We start from the raw sequence: 20,075 nt of genomic DNA, 5'->3' as shown, positions 1-20,075 counted from the left end.
TAACTAAAAGATAACTGTAGTAGGAATTCTTTTAGGACTGGCCATGGACAATACTATGATTGGATTTGATTTGATTAAATTTGGACCCTTACAAGTGCAGCATTTCCGAGCTGCAGTGGATGGCTCCACTTCTCAACTTGAGGAGATTCTCCTCAGCCAAAACCAACAAACGTATGCAGCAAGAAAAGGTGATGCTCTGCTTATTAAAAAAAAAGACCAACATAGCACACGCTAAAACCCATTTTATCCTCTAATTCGGCTCATTGGACGGTCACTAAACAGTATAAAGAAAGAGGCAAAATTTCAAGCAGTATCATTCTGGACTTGGTCAGGTTTGTGATCTCCTTCATCGGCATTGACACTGCCCCGCTCCTGACATGGTGAAGAGAGGTGGCTTTCATCAGGGGTCCTTCCCTCCCTCTCTCCAGAGACCTGCGGCAATGTTTGGATGTTTGAGCTCGGTTGTTGCTCGCATGCCAAGCTTGCAAGTCCATTCTGCTTCAGATATGCATCCAGAGGACGACCGGCCTCCTGAAGAAGGCTCATCATGCTGACACGGGCCGGACCAGATTGAGTAAAGCCCTCATGCTCTGGGTGGCAATTCAGGTCCAGGTATCCCTTACTCATTTCAAGCCTCTCAGTAGCATTCTCCTGAAAAGGAACACACTTGAAAGAGCCATGTGCTTCAGTTTCTTCATTGCTGCTCCATAAGAGTCTCTTGTGGGACTCAGCTTCTTCTTGCTCGGACTGGCGCTTCTTCTTTCGCATCATAAGCGTAGCAAAGCGGCGCTTGACAGTCATACAAACATTGCACATGCATGTGGGCTTGTGCTTGGGGCCCTTGCCACTCGGTGGCTGGATGCACACAATGCACGTGCATCCAGGACGGTGCCGCGGGTGCTTGGTGGTAGTTGCAGCCCGGGTTGTTGCTTGGTTCCTGTTATCTGAAGGGGCTGCACCAATGCCCAGGGGTTCAGAAGTAGATGCCTCAAGATCTGGAGGACTTTGTTTGGAACTTGCAGCAATCCTCTGCCTTCTCATCTCTGAAAAGAATTTCGAGAAGACATGAAGGATTCAGGCCATTATATTTTAAAACATAGTTGACATAGCCAACTAGAAAAAAGAAAATCAGGATATAAATCGCATGTGATCTTAGAGAAAACCAAATACGATATTGAGACAAATGTAATATAAAAATAAGAACAATGAACAAGAGGAATGATTATATTAGAGAAGCTGTAAGACTTGCACCAATTAAGGACAGCGTGATTTAGAACTGATAATAATGGTAAGGGCATATACAACAAAAATTTGAGGACATTCTGATAAGAAGGAACACTTTCATCTGTCAAAGAAATTTAAGAGGGAAAACATAAAATGACATGGATGGAAGTAGTACAAAGAGGTATGGAAAAGCTTGGAATAATTGAAGGTGCCCCTAAATTATAAATAGTTGGGAAAAAGCTTGATGGTTATACATATATATTAGATGTGGCAATTTCTAATCCAACCAACCAGCCTGAACTGGCATGAAATCAACAGATTCAGGTTGACCAAAATCAACCCAGTGTAAATGGGTTGGGTATAGGTTTCATCCCAAACACAATGGGTCACCATGGGTTGGAGAAGCACTTAAAACCAATCCTAGGCCCCTAGGTTAGTGGTTGTAGTGTGGAAAGTTATAGGCCAGTCAAAATTTTGGTCAAGTGATAAAGAAGGTAGTGCAATTCATGAATTATTATTAAAAAAATAAAGAGAAGGTGTTCAACATTTATCACATTTTCTCCTCTTTAATTTCCTCTCCTCGCTCTCACTTTATTTAAATATTCAGTTACATGTCTCCTCCTCTTGGTGCTTTTTTCTTTTTCATTGTTTAAGATAAACGGTTAATAAATGAAGGCATAACTAGGTTGGCAGGTTAGGCATGGCTTTGTGCTTCTCAACCCAATTATAAATAGGTTGGGCATAAGCTGAGAGTTTTCTGACCTACCTTCTATTTGACCCAATCCATTGCCACCCCTATTATATACGTACGCACCCACATGCATCCGCATGCACGCACATACATAGGCGCATATGCATGCAAGCACATAATGCACGCACATGCGTATTACACAAGTTGCATGAGGTGTGTAACTTGATCCTCCTAGGAAATGATGATTCTACCTCTCATGTATTGCATTAGTTAGTTTTACTTGACCGGGAGATAAGTTTGTCATGCCTTCATAGAACAAATTCACAAAATTTATATCTCTACCACATATATACATGCATATATACGTAAGTACATACATATACACATATATGCATATGAATACATACATACATATATGTAAATATGTATATACAGTAGACATCTGCACTCATACAGACATGTGCAGATACAGACACACCAATGGATAGGGAAGATCATGTTTCAAAGAAAGATACTGAATCCAGACAATAAAATTACAAATCCCATGGCTACTAAACTAATATAAATATCAGAAAATTAAAAAATCTGCAATATTTGGTAAAATCCTGCATTGGGTAATCGTTCTCATCTTCTAAAATTCTCCAAGGTATAGTGATTGAGATATCATATTTTATTGTACTTTAAAATATTGATTTTCAAATTTAATTTTACTTCACTTTCGGTTGTTATAATCTCAATCAGCACAATAACAAGATATACTAAAGTTAGTTAAAAAATATAAAAAGTAATGATATATTTAGGATGTATATGCAAAAATAAGCTCGCATAGTTTTTGAAATGTTAATTTACATTCTCATAAATTTCTCAAAATTTCCATCTTAGCTTCCTCCATGCATCATGACTTAATGAAACTATATAATTGATTTACTTTAGGCAAAAATTCTGAACTTTTGGTAAATGATTAAGAAAGTAAGTTTTTTTTTCTATCAATTAATTCCCTGTGTTCTTGTTTCTCTTCTGATTTCTTCAGTCTCAAAAAAAGTAACTTTATCCAAGTTGTTCTGCTTCACAAATTCCCATCCCTGCCATGTTCATTCCAAAGCCTAATTTTGTCTTACATCAGATTATTAAATTCTTTAAGATACTTCATCTTTAGACTTGAGAAATTGACCCTGTTTTGGTACATGAAGGTGAGAAATTTTGCATACTTCAATGATTGGTACACAGATGCAAGGCTTACCCACCTAGCCTACTAGAAGTTTATCCACTGTGAGAAGGCAACCATCACCATCATACTTTGTTATAACAATGCATGGAAACATAATAATGGCTATAAATTTGAGTGATGAGCATAAATGAGTCTTTGCTGGCCTACCACTTCTAGAGATTTCATGGCTTGCAAAACCTAACTAAACATCCTACCTAGTTATGGGATGCAGATAACACAAATAGCAAAGAAAGATATAAGTTTTAACATTAAATAACAAATTAATTAATTTGACAAGTATTACAAGCATGCTTCCTGTTAAGACGGAAAGGCCACCAAAAGTGCAATTTCTGGCAATATTAGAAACATAAATAAGAATCTGCGGCTCTAGCAGGACAAGACCCCTTGATTATTGAAAACAATCTTCAACCACTTAAGCAAAATGTTTTTCAGCTATTTTAGCATGTATAATTTATATACATTATTAACTAACCAATTGATCCCAAAAGCTCAAGCTAATAGAGAAGGGTCAGCAATATATATCATACTTAACCCCCCCCCCCCCCCAACCCCCAACAGAAGAAGTAGGACAACAAACAGTCAGGGATAACTAAATAAATAATTGAACTAGAAGATTTGAATTCATCACTTCCAACAAACCTGAGCTCCGATACCATGTTAACTAACCAATTGACGCAAAAAGCTTAAATTGTCAAGGAGAGGGTCAACAATATCCAGCATACATAACATACATAATTCTATATGTTGATATAATATTTTCTTTCATTTGTTTTGCCTTTTGATTTAGAATCATTAAGAAGTGTAACTTGGTCATGATGCATGCAAATTGCACAATGTCCACAGGAATTCAAGGCTACCAAAATTAGATAATGCTGAAAACCAATATAGCCCTAAACCTTAAATATATACAAGCCATTTCACGGGAAAGCAGACTACAATTTATCAGATTAGATGACCTTCCCATTGATCGATGAAATTATCAAAAATGGTAGTATTTAGAATCACACAAGATGTTAGTATAATCATTGTAATTTATCTCATAATTGTACCACTAAATAATAGGTAAACATCATATATTCAGTATTGTCCTTTATTTCATAATTTTTATATAAAGGGGTTTGAAACCAGTAACAAGATATCAATACCTCTAATGTTCACAATGAAAACATAACGATAGCCTATGACCAGAAACTTACACATATTAATAATCATCTTTAGGGAGGGTAATAGGACCCTAAGAACGAAAATGAGGAAGGTAGTAAGTAAAGGTCCAATTGGGACAGATCAGTTCCAGAACCTCTGGTTACCTTCCAGCCTGAACCTGAATCCTTTGGGAGAGTGGAGGGTGGGTCAAGCGACTCGTTCAGCAGAAAGAGATGGAAACCCTACCTATGCAAGATTCAGTGCTGATTGCAATCCCTAACCCTGCACATCCATGAATTGGGTCTGGTCCATATTGGGTAGGATGATTAGAGACCGGGTTGGGTAAGGACTAGGTTCATGTTGAATCAGGTATGATTCAGGTCTGGGTTGGGTTGGACGAGGCTGCATCTTGGAGTCAAGTAGGTACTATTATCTGGAAAATCCAATTCCCTTTGTTCCCTCAAAATAATCACTGATAACTTAGCCTCATTTATAATTAATAAGTTTCATAAGAAATGTGAGAGATACAAAGTAAAACTAAAACATTATATACCAAGTAAACATCAAGACTGGATAAATTAACATCCTAACATAATTTATGACCAGGCTTGGTTCGATCCAAGTAGGTTAAATTTTTAGTAGATCTTACCTGGTCATGAATAATTTCATGCATCCATCTTTAGGCTCATATCTGAACCGTAGGCATATGGGTCCGGTCGGGCCTTAGGAGGGTCCGATACGGGTCCGTGGGTAATAGTAAGCCCTCCTGATAAGGTTGTAATGATTTTAAAAATATTTTTCTTTCAAACAGTTAGGACTAAGTTTCCTATTATGATTTTGGTTCTAGTTGTGTTTTGATAACCAAATACCCAGTTTTCTGACACAAATATTGACCACACTCATTCTTGCCATTATATTGTAAAATAGTCATGTATTTAATTAGCAACAATATGTTATTGTTAGGCTTTTAACTAAACCAATATCACTTTGAATCATTTTCTTCATGCTCTATTTGAAATATATTTTTATTGTTGCTGAAGTTGAAGAGCTTCCTCAATATAACACCATGATGCAATACAACAGCTCCATGTTAATCGAGTGCTCTCTATAACAGAGAGAGCCAAATAGTCCCTAGCACTAGTAGCATGTACTAGAAGTTCATTAAGAATTCATTAAACATTAGCACAGTTGCATTGACTTTAAATTGAGTTGGTGTGCTACTTTACATCCTAGCCAACTAGTTTTGTTAATTGTTCCAAAAGAGATCGCACACCTGCATTCTGCTGGAGAAGATTTTGCATCTCAGTTGGGCTTATTTCATTTGGTACTGAACATGAAGATCTGCAGAAATACAGGAAAAAATGGTAAAGAAAACTGTTATCAGTGTAAACTCGAAGAAGGGATAATTGACTAAATTCCTAGTTATATTTTAAGTATGTCCCGCATTATCAGGAGAATGGCAAAGATTTACATATGGTGTTAAAAAATAAAAATAAACTACATGACCACAAAATAAGAAAAGGCAGAATATTTTTTTTAAAAAAAAATCATGCATCAAAAAAATAGTGTGATGATTAAAATCAAACATCTTAGACCTCTCAGCGGGAAAATTAATTCTTAGGCTAGGATACCAGTTTTATTATTAAAATGGATAATAATACATAAACCTATTTTTTTAACAGTACATATCCCTTGTGAAAAATATAATAAAAGAAAATGGGTGTAAATACATATTGCTTGTGATAGAAATAAGCCAAACATAAGACAGCTAGAGCAGGCTTAAGCTCAGCTTGTTAACAGGCCAGCTCAAGCTCTGCTCAAGCTTGAACTGAGCCAGAGGCTGAGTTCGGGCCTTGCTCAATTGGACATGCCAGGCTCACAAACACACACACACACACACACAAAGAAGGAGGCAAAGGAGCACTCTTGGGGTGAGCAAGTGGCCAAAAAAGGTGAATTTGCTGATTCTGATGTATTTGGTGATGCCAATGTTGGTTAACTCCAATGTTATAAATGATGCAGGCTAAAAGATAAGCTCGACATGGAGAAGACAAGATAGTGCCAACAAGGATGGGCCAGTGATGATCAAAATCAGCCACACATCAAGATCGGGCATTAGAAGGCAGTGGATTTGGGAAATAGTGACGTGGATTGAGGAGTTTCCTTCAATAAAATTTGAGAAAGAGAGGGAGGAATAGAGGGAGAGGACATTGATGGAAGAAAGAAGAACAAAGGCGGGGTAATCTGCTCATGGGTCCAAGAATTTGGGTTAGGGTCAGTGCTAGATATCTTAACCCCATCTAAGCTCCAACATAACCATCAACTCTAAATTTTAAGCCCGAGGTGGTTGCAAAATACAAGAGTTATATTTTAAATGATAAAACAAGACAATTCTCATAAAAGGTCACACTGATGATTTTTTTTTATTTATTATTTTTATGCTATTTCAGAACTACTCATTTATATAATGATTTTCAAAAAGACATAAATAAATTAACTTTTATTTATTTATTTCAATTTGTATCGAGCCAAACATGAGCGACTTACAGCTAGCACATGTTCAGCTTCTCTACATATTGAGATCAAAATTATAAGTTGTATTCAGCTCATTTCCGAACCGAGCAAGCCCATTTCGGGCTAAATTTCGGGCAAACACAAGTTGCTCACAAACAGCCTGTTCATTTGACAGCCCTGGCTTGTGATAATGCCTAAATCCCCCCTTCCTTCCTGCCTCCCTCCATCCATGCTAAGGTATCTCTCTCCCTTCCCAAAGTAATAGTGGGCTAATGAGTATGGAACGGGCTAGAGTAGGATTTGGGAATAAAGAACACTTTGTTGGCAAAAATATTTCATGCTGACCTTTTTGGATCCCATTTGTTGTCAGTACACGTCCACTTTGAGGGAAGAAGAACATCCACAGGCAACCTACGCCATTTGAAACAGTTATCACATTGAACCCATTGATCATGTCCCCTGAAATTATAACAATCAACATAAGATCCAAGAAGAAGAGTTTCTTTGTTCTGAAAGCATGGTATCATCAAGTTACAACTAACTGAACTGAAAAGTATTGGAAAGCAATATCACCTAGAGTTACATTTTAGGCCACTAAATGCTATCTTAACCAGATCTTGAATGATTAGGTACAACCAAGGGGCTTACATGGCAATCTTAAAGTCGTAAGTAGCGTTTGCATGCAAGTGCATACATATGTACGAATGTGTGTATGCATGCATGTATTGTAATCACTGTTAAAACATATGCTGGTGGGCGGTTGGTGCATGGGCAAGGCTAATCTGATTTCAACCTAAAGTCCACTAGACGTTCTTAAAACTCAAAAGACAGTTTTCACTTATAAATCTTGTTATTGCTGAAGTCCAAAATCTAGAAAATTGCTTACAACTTCAAGCTTGGCATGCAAGCTGCTTACTTGTACCAGGTCATTATTTTATCTTAATTAGATAGCATAATAGTAGAACAAATATTACTAATACTGCTTTTCCAGTGCATGAGTAAATACATATATATATACACATACATACATATACATATACATATGCATACATATATATATATATATATATGTGTGTGTGTGTGCATGTGTGTATGTATGTATATAGTGCGGTCAAAGGAAACGAGAAATGGCCTTTTGCATTTGATATGCCATCTTTTAAGTTCTAAAACTCAAGAAAAGACCATTTAAGAGGATCTAGAGCTAGCTCAGAAAGAGGATTGCAATTGGACGCAAATATTCAAATATTTCGATCATCTTGATAAATGGATTCTCCATCACAAAGAAACTTATGCCTTAGGACTGTCTGTGTTACCCACACCTCTACATGAGAACACAACTTGCAAACTTATCTTTCCTTGTTTTGATTATTTTAAGAATTACACAATGCAAAATGGAAGGATATCCTGTGTGCTAATAACCTCATCAAACTCCTACTGATGCTTGAAACATGAGTGATGAGAAGATAAACTTGCAGCCAATTCTGCGGAACTGTATAATTAAGTGTAATTGTATGATTGTTAATCATGGTAGCATTATCATGACTACACTGTTTATTTATCCCTCAAATAAAAGGACTATTCAGCTTATTTTTCTATTTCATAAGTACATATGTACAAAGTACAAACACATTCAAGAGAATAAGCTGTTGCTGCCTGAAAACATCATTACCCAGATGCTCGGACTGTGAAAATAGTTCTCTTTCCAAAAACTGGGGGATCCTGAATAACAGCAATACAACAGATCAGAGATAGAAATTAGGCGTATGTAGAAGTAGCTAGAAAGACTAGATAAATCTAGAGGGGTAAAATCCAAATCTTATCAGCTAAAAACAAATAATGCATAACCTGAATCCGAGAACCCACAACTTTGATCACGACACAACATTAAACCAGATCTAGCAGTTCCTAATATACGACGGAGCTTCTAGTTTTAGATGACTTGTCATGTATTTTCATTTGGAAGGATTTGCTAAAATCTTCCCAAAAGAAGCATTCTTTCCAATTTATGCTCCTCAAATTCAAATTAATACTTAAAAATACTTTGATTATTAACAATAAAATGAAAACATGCATACATTACAGTTACCGGTAGCCAAATAGCATTGTCAAATCCTAGTTTCAAGATGGACAAAATGATACCTCTCAGCCTATCTAATATGAACCACCTATCATTATCTAACCAACAAAATAACTTGCCTCTGAAGTAAATCAATCAAGAGCCAACCAATCCCTGCTTTTGAATGAAAAAGTCTATGATATCTAAACAAAGCTCCCATAAATAAATTTCTAGGTAAGTTTACTGTTCTAACAAAACTTGTGGAAAGTAAAATGCTGATTTGATTTGGGAAAATAGGCAAAAAAAAAAAAAGAAAAAAGAAAAGAAACAAATGGAAATCTAGCACATCAAGGGTCATCTAGTTATGCAAAAACATGAAAATAGGAAATGGAATCTGTTGCAAAATTAAATTAGTTGGACTAGTTAGATCCAACAAATGTTGCTGATTCAGTTCATACATTGGTAGCAAAGGAAATGAAAAAAAGAGAGAGCAAATTCATAGTGTGAAATGTCATGTATAAACAGCACCACAGGGAGCTAAAAAGCATGACACAACAATGGGCATGACCAGAATTACATTGCGAACGAATGCACCAGAGAACCGGATAACTAACAGACTGATGTTTAAAAACTATTAACTTACTTCATATTCTTCAAATTCATGATCCTCAATCATAACAATGCTAGGCTTGACACTCGGAGGCGGACGTAGCAAATCTTGGGCCTCCTCCCATGTAAGTTTCAGCTCGAAAGCATCTTCATTCTCCATAAGGAGCCTCTTGCTTTTGGATCCAATATTCCGGCTTCTTTTCTTCTCAAGAGCTAATAAAGGCTGTAAACACAATCCATCATTTGATTGGCCTCCAGGCTTATCTGTCTTATATCATCTAACATACTATTAAGTTGAATTTACATGATAATATGAAGTGCTGAAGTTTCAACCTGTAGTTCCCTTCATAAATTGGAGTTCAGAGTAACCACTTACTATAGGCAGGTTCTCAATAACTCCTGAAAAGAAAGCTTCATTGCCAATGGCACCACTAGCAAAGGCAGAAATTTGTGAATCCTGCTTCAATCATTAATAAAAATCAAGATCAAAGTTCCGCTAACAATTTTTTATGCTATTTCCACATAGTGTTACCCTCTCAAATAAGAAATAAAATAGTTTGCAAACTACGTAACAGACTCAAAAGACAGAGAAGGCTAGATTACAATAATGAAAAAACAGTGCATATTCTTAGACATGAAGCCTGCATCATGCAGTATTCATGATCAAGAAAGAAAAAAATTCCTAGGAAGCTTCTTACCTGCAAGGAAACAGAATTTGTTGCCTTTCGAAATCCCATTACAAGTTTTCCTTCAGGATCTATTCGGCTGAAAATTACTGTTAAACATAAGGAAGAGAAGTAGCAAGAAAGTTATATGCCTGGATATCACACCATAAGTCGGATTTTAGATTTAGCAAAAGATGGAGAAAAATCATGTGCAAGAAAAACTTATTTATTTAACACAATAAGCTCGATGAGAAAATTCTCCACATTGATGCTAAATGTCATGCAGCATATATGAGCTACTTAAATAGTTACAAGTGACAATATAATTAAAGCAATGTACTTTCCACTTCAAATACCATCTCTTGCTGAAAAGAATGCGTGTGTATGTCTAGGTTGTTACAAAAAAAATACAGGTCAGCATTTGACAGGACAAAACTACATGAAAGAAAATTAGCTGTTAGGAGATATAATTTATCAAAATTTCACTTGTACAAAATAAGCTATAAAACAATGGTGCATGACATAGAACTATTGCAGTTTTGTTTATCTTCTCCCCATGTTATTGTTAAGACCTTTATATGCAGCCAATAAATAGAACAAACTAGAATAGAAATAGAGCATACAGAGTCATACAATCAAAAGAAATAAAATTGAGAAATGACAGACAAGAGGATAAAGTTTTGTTGATCAATTTGGATGTTGAAATAGGAACTAGTAAAAATTTGACATATCCCAAAATGTTACTACAATACTCTCAAAAATGTGTTTAATTCATTTATCAATTCATATGATCAAAAAATTGAGAAAAAAGATCCTCATGCAAATACTTCCTTGCAATAACCTATGGATATCAATGATATATTTTGAAAGCACATCTCCATCGAGCCTATAGCAGAATAGCTGCACTGCAACTGAGTGTGCACCTAGAGTTATGTGAAGCATGAAGAAATTGCTAAGAATTGCTCATGATAATTTTAGTAAAAGCAAATTGAGTATTCAACTGAAAAGGTGATAATGCCATTGAAACAAGTCAAAATATTGGACCATTTAGGTGAGCCAGATGATATAAGAAGTACTCTAAAGCTCAAGCAAGATGGAGATGTTGCTTTTCATTGTAACTGATGCCTTAATGACATGATACTTGAAGCTTGAAAAGTTTTCTCATTGATGGCGATCTGGGTGTCCCAAGTTCAAGTCTCAGCACCGCATTTTGCCGAATATTCTTCTTTTAAGTAATGCAGAACCAGATTATGGTATATGATCCAAGCAGCTCTGTAAACGTAAATTTTTGAGAGTGAAGTAAAGAAATTCTCTGTTTTTTTCCTAATCCAAATGAGAGATTATATGCAAAGCTTCTTTATGGTTTTAAACTGGATGAGTTGATCATGTATGGCATTATAACCATATTTTCCTGAAACTCAAGTCTGTAGGACACCTATCTCTGAAGATATCTTGCTTCATAAAGTTGAACTTGAGATAAGGAAGTCAAAAGATACATATGATGTTTCATTTCAAGCATGAGATTATATATGCAAAGCCTTTTAAATGTTCCAGTCTGACATTTTCGCTCTTGCTTGTCACAATAATTTTAGTAAAAGATGAACTGACAGCACATGCATAATTTGGTGATGTAATAAACATGATTTCATCAAATGCAGCTACATATGCTACCTGTGTCACCAGCTTGTAATTGCATTGACTGTATGCATGGAGTGACACCTTCTAAGACGTACATTCTGCTATTGTTATTTGGCCAAAATCTGAATTGAAGAACCCATTCTTTTCCTTTCACATCTTGAATCTTTAGTGGAAGACCTTCCGGTTGAGAAATAGGAGGAAAATATGCCTGCATAAAATATTCATACAAAATGATGTAAACCTCAAATAAAGAATCTTTCGAAGGAGGAATTTAGATATAGTATCACAAGCCATAAAACTAGAACATGCAGAACAAAACAAACAGATATAAATAGCTAGTGAAGGCATCAGCATTAAGTATGCAAGTGAGAACAGAGAAATTTCAACTTTTTAGAATGCAAGTATTCATGTGGTACATCCTGTATGCAAGATGCTCTGATTTAGTGCAAGCAAGAGGTTTTTGATGAATCATAGTGCTGCATGCTTTCACAGCAACAGATCAACCAACCTAATGACTCTACTCTTTTGATATGGTGGCTGATGACAATTCCATGAAACAGTATTAAATGCATTGACTAACCAGGAAAGCTAGTACCTCTAATGCACTTTTGCACATCTTCATAAAGCAGAAGGCAAATCAATCACAAGGGAAAACAAAAGGTTGAGCTTATTATCAGGTATACATATCTGAACTAATTTTTAATATCAATATTTTCTTCTGATGTACTGGAAAGCCACATAAATGGTTTCGAGCAAACTTGGAGAGCTTACTTCTGCGCATGCTTTAGGCAGGACTAAGCGACCAATCCGACCTGCATCACTGGCACTTAGGATCTTCTCGAATAATGGCACAATCGTAGAGTTTGAACTTAGGAAGCAAAGTTATGGAATGAAATAGTAAAGGTAGTAGAGGGAAAATGCAAAATAACAAGGACCACTGGACAAGTGCTTTGAACATCGAACCAATCTACCAGCAAGCAGAAACATATTTTAGTTCAGAATTAAAGAAAAAAAGTTGTGGATACTCTCCAGATATTTGACGTAGTTCTTGGTCAGTGATCCTTGGCCAATAACGTGGAAGCAATTGATTCCGGACCCTTCCCTCACCAGGTGGCCTTGCAACACTCATACCTGAAAATATTTCTTTTGATGCTTCTGAATCAGTGCCACTGCTTGTCCTCAGTGGCATAGGCAGAAAATGGTGGGACCTCTGCACTTGTTGAAAGGCAGATAGTACTTTATCCTGCTGCCTTCCTCCAGTAAGTGTATTAGAAAGTGGAAATGTAATCTGCGGATTTTTCGAATTAAGACAAGCGGTCATGTTGCCAGAGTTTGAAGTCCCTAAACTTATGCTCAGGCATGCATGGGCTAGTGACTCATATATAATTTTATCTGACACAGTATCATTTCTGTCACCTTTATTGATAACCAGAGAAGACCCTATAGGACCATCATTTTTATTTGTGAAACATGAACTTCCCTTCTCTCCAAGATGAAAAGCAACTTGCTCCCTTTTTATGTGCCCAAATGATCCATTTATGCTCTCTCTTTGGGCTAAGACCAAAATGCTGTGTCCATCACCCTCAGTTCTGCTTCCCAATTGTATGTCATTGCCCTTATCTCTGGTATAATTATCCCTTTCACCATTAGTGGAAGTATGCTGCAGTTCACCAGCATTAATTGTTAATCTTGCAACAAAATCATTCCCCTTCTTTTCATCCATAGGGCTCATGGAAGAGGGAGCAAGAACAATGGGAGGAGGTTGAGGCAAAAGCTCTTGGATAACTTCACAAGGAATATGTGCCTGGTAAATTTTCGATAAGTTAGAGTAAATGATTGGAGACAAAAATATTTATGTATTCCAACACTCATAGTTCATAAACAAAATCAAATATCTGATGATAAATATGTAAATTCTTCTCAAAAAAAAAATGATATATATGAAAAAGTGGATGTAGCATAACATTGAGATTGTCCAAATTATGATAATAGAACCAAGTACAAAAGTTGGAACTTAAAACCAAATGTCTTCAATTATTCACCAGATACTGAATGACAGGAAGCATTGAATTTGTACTCCCTCTCTCTTACATAACAGGATGCATCAAGTTGGCCTTACTAAATCAAATGTTCCTTTAATAAGTAGACTGGATATGTCGAATGAGTAATGAATAGAACCAATTCCATTTACCAACACAAATAATTTTTGATAGCTAAATGTTATGTGTGAAAATGTATAGAACAATACAGCATAGGTGGATCCTACATGACAGTTTGAAACTGTGAAACACATCTAATAGATAAGACATTTTATGTCTGACCCCCTTATTAAACTGATGATCTGACAATAATATATAGTCAACCAGTAACATGATAACATTGTGGCGCGCATTTAATTTTTAATGGAGAACACTATACCATTCTTACAGTCACAAATATAATTCTATTTATTTTGTCAATTCCCTGAAAGCTTCCACCTGGGATTCTAAGAGCCAACATGAATAAGATCCAACAACCTGATGGTAGCGATGGTGGTGAATGATGGAGCATGGCAATCTGCATCAGACATGGTTAGCTCAGGTCAATTCATACATGGTCCCACATGCCAAAACTCAAGAGAGCATGTAACACAAACATCAAAAGTGTAACCCAACACATATATGCAAGTCTACAATACAAAAACAAATGATCTTACAGATTCACATTTAGAATTCTTCATGCAGCTAATACACTGTACTCCCCCACTGTCAAGTAGATCAAATGATGACTTTGAAGCAATACATCCACAATGTAGCTGCTGCATATACCAGTTTCAGCTTTCAATATAATTACCAGACAGCAAGAAGGCAAAGCCAAAGATAACATGTTTAATCATAAAAACAAAAAAGAAAAAAAGAAAAACTTGCAGCCGTCTTACCTTTCCACAGAATATGCAGTCCCTCCAGCCAGTTTCATTTAAGTGAAACTTGTCACAGAAAACTAATTGTTCATATGCCATCCTAGATTAAGGGACAATAAATTGTTAAGAACAGAGCATAGTAGCAGTGCACCAGAATGGTAGCTGCAAGCAAGAGCTACAGCATGACGATGTAATTGACCTACTTTAAAAAGAAAAACAGCCATATAATGATCATTACATCAACAGCAAATCTACTATCTGATTTAAGTATGTTTTGACAGCCTAATCAGATATTTGAGGATAATTAATTGTCACAAATTAGATGCCACAATGCCCTAGGTCTACATTTTCTTCTATTATCAGCTGCACATAAAGCTCAACTGATAATTTTCTTATCCCGTATTCCAATGGCAGCATGGATGGTATTGAATTTTATCCTTGAAACTACTAAATGATACATCTCAAGCAAAAGACACATTTAGGCCTTGGGTATCTTAATCAGTTCCCTTACAATGAAAATGACAGCATTTTCTTAATGATAAAAATCTGAGTGATGTGACTCTTTCAACTTTTCAGCTCCTCCCACACTCACCATTATTCGGCTTATACCTTTACCTAATAACATCAATAGACATGATGGCTTTCCAGGGGTTACCAGAACATTAAAAGAAAAATACTTAGATTGAGAGACAACTTGTTTGCCTCAACTACCTGGGCATGTGATAATGGATTTGGCTTTGTTGAGACAGCTTTTCAGGAAAATGCCGAAGATGTTAAAAAAAGAGAACAGAAAAGTAATGTATACAGTAAAGACTGCAATGTTCAGGGAGCCACCGTGATGAATCCCATATTTTCTCTAAGTTGTATAAAAGAGTACAGTAATGGAAAATTAGTTTAGGCAAGACACATCTGAAGCATTGTTACTACAACGGGAAACGAGATTGTGAATAATTGTGTATGTCCTTTCCTTGTTTCTTTCTTCTTCTTTTTTTTTGGTTATAGCAGAGTTATGAAATAACAATTCCTCTAATCTGATCTGACTTGTGCACAATATTTTTGGACAAGCGTGGCACTTCAAAGGAGGAGAGGAGGAGCCCTTAAACTTCTGGTGAAAGTTAAAGATCCAAATTATGAAAATATGTTTATGCCTTAGAAAAGTTGACAAAACTTCCATATTGTTTTTGACAAGGAAATCGTTTATTTGGCATGACCTTCTTTAGATTCTCCTTACCATTTTACTTACAGAAAGTGATCAGTTCACCGCAAAAAGCAAGCATCAACAACGGTATCCTAAAACGTTAACATCTGTTATAATAAACTTTATCATATCGCATATTTCATCTAAGAGAAACATATAGTACATTTCATCACTTCCAGTTATCATAAAATCAATTTAACACAAACCACTTCTAAAATAACCCCAGTCTAATTACAGCACAAAATCACCATTTTTTTTCTTTCAAATCAATGGTTTCATCACATATTTCAACAAATAAACCCGTACACTCCACAGGTGTTGAAGTAATAAAATCAAAAGATAATATACCATAAAAAATCATGATAAATCTAATCTAAGTGATGAATGTATCATTAAACAACAAAAGAAAGAAGACCCGCTAATATTGCACCAAAAACTCAAATTATATGAAATTAGAAATCCTTGCAAGTAAAATATTGAAGTAAATTAACATTAAAATATAGTCTTGAAGAACTTTATCAACTGAATGTGACTAAATAAAACGGAAAAGAATGGTTAAAAAACCATTCTCTTTTTAAGAAAAAAGCAATTATCGAGAACTCAAAAGCACGAGCATCACAAAAGCAAGATTTCATGCAAACAATAAACCTGTCCATGATCTCCTTAAACGCAGAGTAACAACCCCCAAAAACCGAATTCCACTACCAAAAAAGAACACCTCAACAGCATCAATAACGATGGCAAGGCGTAACATCAAACAAGAGACGCAAATTAAGCACAAAGACTCCAAGAAAACGATATATGAATACCCGCACTTGTCGCAGAGAGTAGCAAATCCGCCCGATTTCAGCCCCCAGCCCTTCCTCCACTCCCCCTCGCCTCCCGGCTCAGTCGCCCCACACCCAGTGTTCATACAGCGCTTTGACCCCATTCCAAACCCCTTGAAACCCTCTTTGTTAATAAAATTCGAACAAGAAACCCAAAAAGAACGAGCTTCGAACAATATCGGAAGAACCACCTCCTCCTCCTCCTCCTCCTCAGTAGAAAGCTGGGACTCCTCTCTACGTTCGAGAGAGTCTTCGAAGAGAAGTATTCGGCAGACGCAACGCCGAGATCGGGGTGCGAGAGGAATTCCGGCCGGCGGAGAGGAGACGACGACGAGAGAGAGAAGAAAGTGAGCGGTCGCGTGCGTTAGGAGAAGAGAGAGGCGACCGCGATATATAAAAGAGGAAAAGAGAAGAGACTGGGAAAAATTTAAATGCACGCACCCGAACTGGGTTCGGGTTGTCTCTTTCGCCCAAACAACGATCGATCTTTTTCGCGACCTCAGCACACATCTCAAAGCAACCGAGCCTGTCCATTCATCCGCGATCCAACGGTGCATTCGCGCGAAGGAAGGCGAATCATTCTTTCGCGCGAAAGATACAATCCTGTCCCCACTCGACCCTCTCAACCCAACACGGTGTCTCGAGCTTGAGCTCCAACCGTGAGAGAGAGAGAGAGAGCGCGCTTGTATATGAAAAAAAAGAGCTAAACTAGAAGCAATGATTAAATATTATAGTTAATGCATCATTGTAGCGCCTGTCAGTGACGCAAATAATTTCTGGTCCCACCACACAGAGAAAAATCGAAAGAGTACTACGTGCACCAACTCAATTATTCCGGAGGTGGTTTAATCATTCTACTAAGTACCAGGAAGTCAGTAATCTGCACTGATCAATCTAATCAATCTGGAGGGGGCTAATTTGGATAAAAAGAGTAGAAGAAAAGTTAATTTGGATGACTAATCAATCTGCACTTAGAGAGCGATGTGACAGTTAATATTGAACACATGTTTTTAACTTGATATAAATTAAATCAAAAAATATTTAATTTTTTTTAAAAAAATTTATTTGATACTATTTGTTGAATGATTATGAGATGTTAGCTGATTCGTATTTTTTAAAAAAAAATAGATGGAATCCAAGTGCAATCAAGTACATTAAAAAGATGAACTCATAGTATAACAAGCCAAATAAAGATGTAGTTTTCGTAAGCTTCGTACCGCAAAATTTGTTGCATGAAATAATTTATTCAACATAGTTAATGTATTACCTTGCACGTCAGGTAAAACCAAAATATGCCAATAAGCTCTTATAATTGAGGCCGATGTCTCATGAATTTGATCAGATTATAAATCAAGCAAAAGCATAAATTATAAAAATGATGAATAAGATTGGCTGAATTAGGAAGCGCCACGTCAGGGCCACTCGTCTACGTTGGAGAAAGGCAATCCAACCGTTGGATGACTGGTTGGAAATTTGCAGCCGTACGATCCGTGATCTCTACGGAATGTCGTGGAACCCAAGGTCGTCTACATCGGGCGCCGCAACTGCGGTCAACATGGCCAGTTTCCAGAGTACGGGTTTCAGAACCTTCCAGGTGGCGTACTTGGTTCTCATACCTACGTCCTCATAGAAAACCTATGCGGCTCTAAACAGATGCTTTGACTTCTGAGAAGAAAGAAAAGTAACGGCTGATTGAGGTGCACCTATAAGAAACTATATGCGGATTCGTTGGAGAGTTGAGTGGACGACCGTTAGGAGGAGGAGGAGTACCCTCCCAGCCAAGTCTCGACCGTAAAGATCCCGCGGCTACGTCCGTTTCCTTTTTGTTTATATTGGAAGGAATGATGGCGGTGAGGCGGGCCCCACCGAGGAGTCAAGTGGCGAGTCACATCACGGGTTTGGTCATTGGTGCGCTCAACTTGTCAGCGGAGGGTGTCAGGATTTGGATTGCTACGCTCATGATCAAGACACCGGACCGGACCCTTTGGTCTCTCGCTCCCCCTGCTTTCTTTTCCATTGGGAGTGTGGATTTGTGCTCTCAAATCATTTCAAGTTGACGAAGAACAAACTTGGGATTTATTTGTGATCATAAAAAGATGCCGGCAATAATGCCTATTAGTGGAGGAAGCTTTGTTCATGATGAAACCTTGATCAAAGCTATCAATGTTATCCTCCCAATTATGACACCAATACTAGCCAGGGCTGTGCTGGTGCCTGGTGGAAGCCATGCTAATCATGGATCATATATATTAGAAATAGATTAGAGGATGAAATGATAGGGATAATATAGATAAGCTTACCTTTTACTGCATCAAAATATAGACTAATATTAGTTTGCTAGGTTATATTAAGACCTATTGACTAATTTTCCTTTCTAAGTGAGTTGATAGGTTTATTTTCTTTTTCTTTATTTTCAACGACAAAATTAGTTATTTTATGGTAAAAAAGTGATGTATGAACCACTGTATCGATGTATTAATTATGTACGTACGTAATATTTTTAGCATGGTTGAACAAATTAATGTTTATATATACTTTTATTTTACGTTAAGTTTGGAGTTTGTTGCTGTTATATATTATAGTAAAGTAAGTACAGGCCTTCCAGCCACCAGGAAGTGGAGCTGGTCTGAAGAAAACACCAAATAAAAGAGCCGTACACATCCATGCAAACCCTCACTAAACCCTATATAAACCCTAGGCAAACATATATATCGGGAAATCAGTACTTCCAGCAAAACCACGTAGGAAGCCAGAACCAAGGAGTGAGAATTAATGGACGTCCACACCGCAGTGAACTGCCGGAGAAGCTTGGACACGTTGAATGGAACGTCCGTTCGTCTCACTTAACTTCGATCACCCTGGTGGCAGAGTGTAGCCGAAAGGGTGAGTGGTGGGCTGCGCCAGTGTTTCGGGCGGCCCAATTCTGAGTGATGACGCAAACTCATAAGATGAGCGATGATTGGACGATAGAGTCTTTTCTTACTAGAAATCTTTCGAGGGTCTATTTGGATAATCCTACCGTATCTTTAGGATTAAAAACATCATTTCTAGTATTACAAGATATGAGGTCTCGCTCAATTTATGTCAACTGAATCTTCCTTAGCCCATCCTCATAGGGAGAAAATAACTAAAAGTAGTCAGACTTGAGTTCGACTCGCCCCAACTTTCAGGCGTACTTTTTAGGTCTGAGCCCAGTACTTACTCAGGTTTTGAACTTCGGAGCCTAGCCTCCAAGCCTTGGGTCCTTCTTTTCAATTTAAAAAGTCTAAAAAATACTAACAAAGATTAAATATTTAAAAAGAATTGGTAAGGATCCCAAAATTGCTTTTCTGGTTATTCATAAGAAATGTTGGTGTATGAAGAGAGCTATTAATATTTTTTTA

The 20,075-nt window shown here is 36.9% G+C and overlaps 1 protein-coding gene across 1 annotated transcript; it reads right to left on the bottom strand.

Moving 5' to 3' along the window:
* Positions 1-17,062, bottom strand: LOC103708902 (B3 domain-containing transcription repressor VAL2-like). The gene is made up of 14 exons (XM_017843264.3): positions 16,675-17,062; positions 14,686-14,767; positions 14,464-14,565; positions 14,187-14,324; positions 12,794-13,572; positions 12,540-12,636; positions 11,802-11,976; positions 10,164-10,240; positions 9,842-9,922; positions 9,500-9,688; positions 8,470-8,519; positions 7,146-7,259; positions 5,560-5,627; positions 1-1,043 (listed from the first exon to the last, which is right to left on the bottom strand). Exons 1-14 carry the CDS (start codon positions 16,794-16,796, stop codon positions 304-306), a joined length of 2,814 nt encoding a protein of 937 aa, XP_017698753.2. The 5' UTR covers positions 16,797-17,062; the 3' UTR covers positions 1-303.
* Positions 17,063-20,075: the final 3,013 nt, after the last annotated feature.

The sequence above is a fragment of the Phoenix dactylifera genome, chromosome 12 (assembly GCF_009389715.1).
Source record: "Phoenix dactylifera cultivar Barhee BC4 chromosome 12, palm_55x_up_171113_PBpolish2nd_filt_p, whole genome shotgun sequence".
NCBI lineage: Eukaryota > Viridiplantae > Streptophyta > Magnoliopsida > Arecales > Arecaceae > Phoenix > Phoenix dactylifera.
This window is presented reverse-complemented; position numbering and strand designations above follow the sequence as displayed.

Coding starts and splice junctions, on each gene's coding strand:
- LOC103708902 (XM_017843264.3), bottom strand. CDS start 16,796: ATGGGGTCAAAGCGCTGTATGAACACTGGGTGTGGGGCGACTGAGCCG. Junction 14,325..14,463: donor AGAATTCTAAATGTGAATCT/GTAAGATCATTT, acceptor TGTCTGATGCAG/ATTGCCATGCTCCATCATTC. Junction 10,241..11,801: donor ATTACAAGCTGGTGACACAG/GTAGCATATGTA, acceptor TATGTTTAACAG/TAATTTTCAGCCGAATAGAT.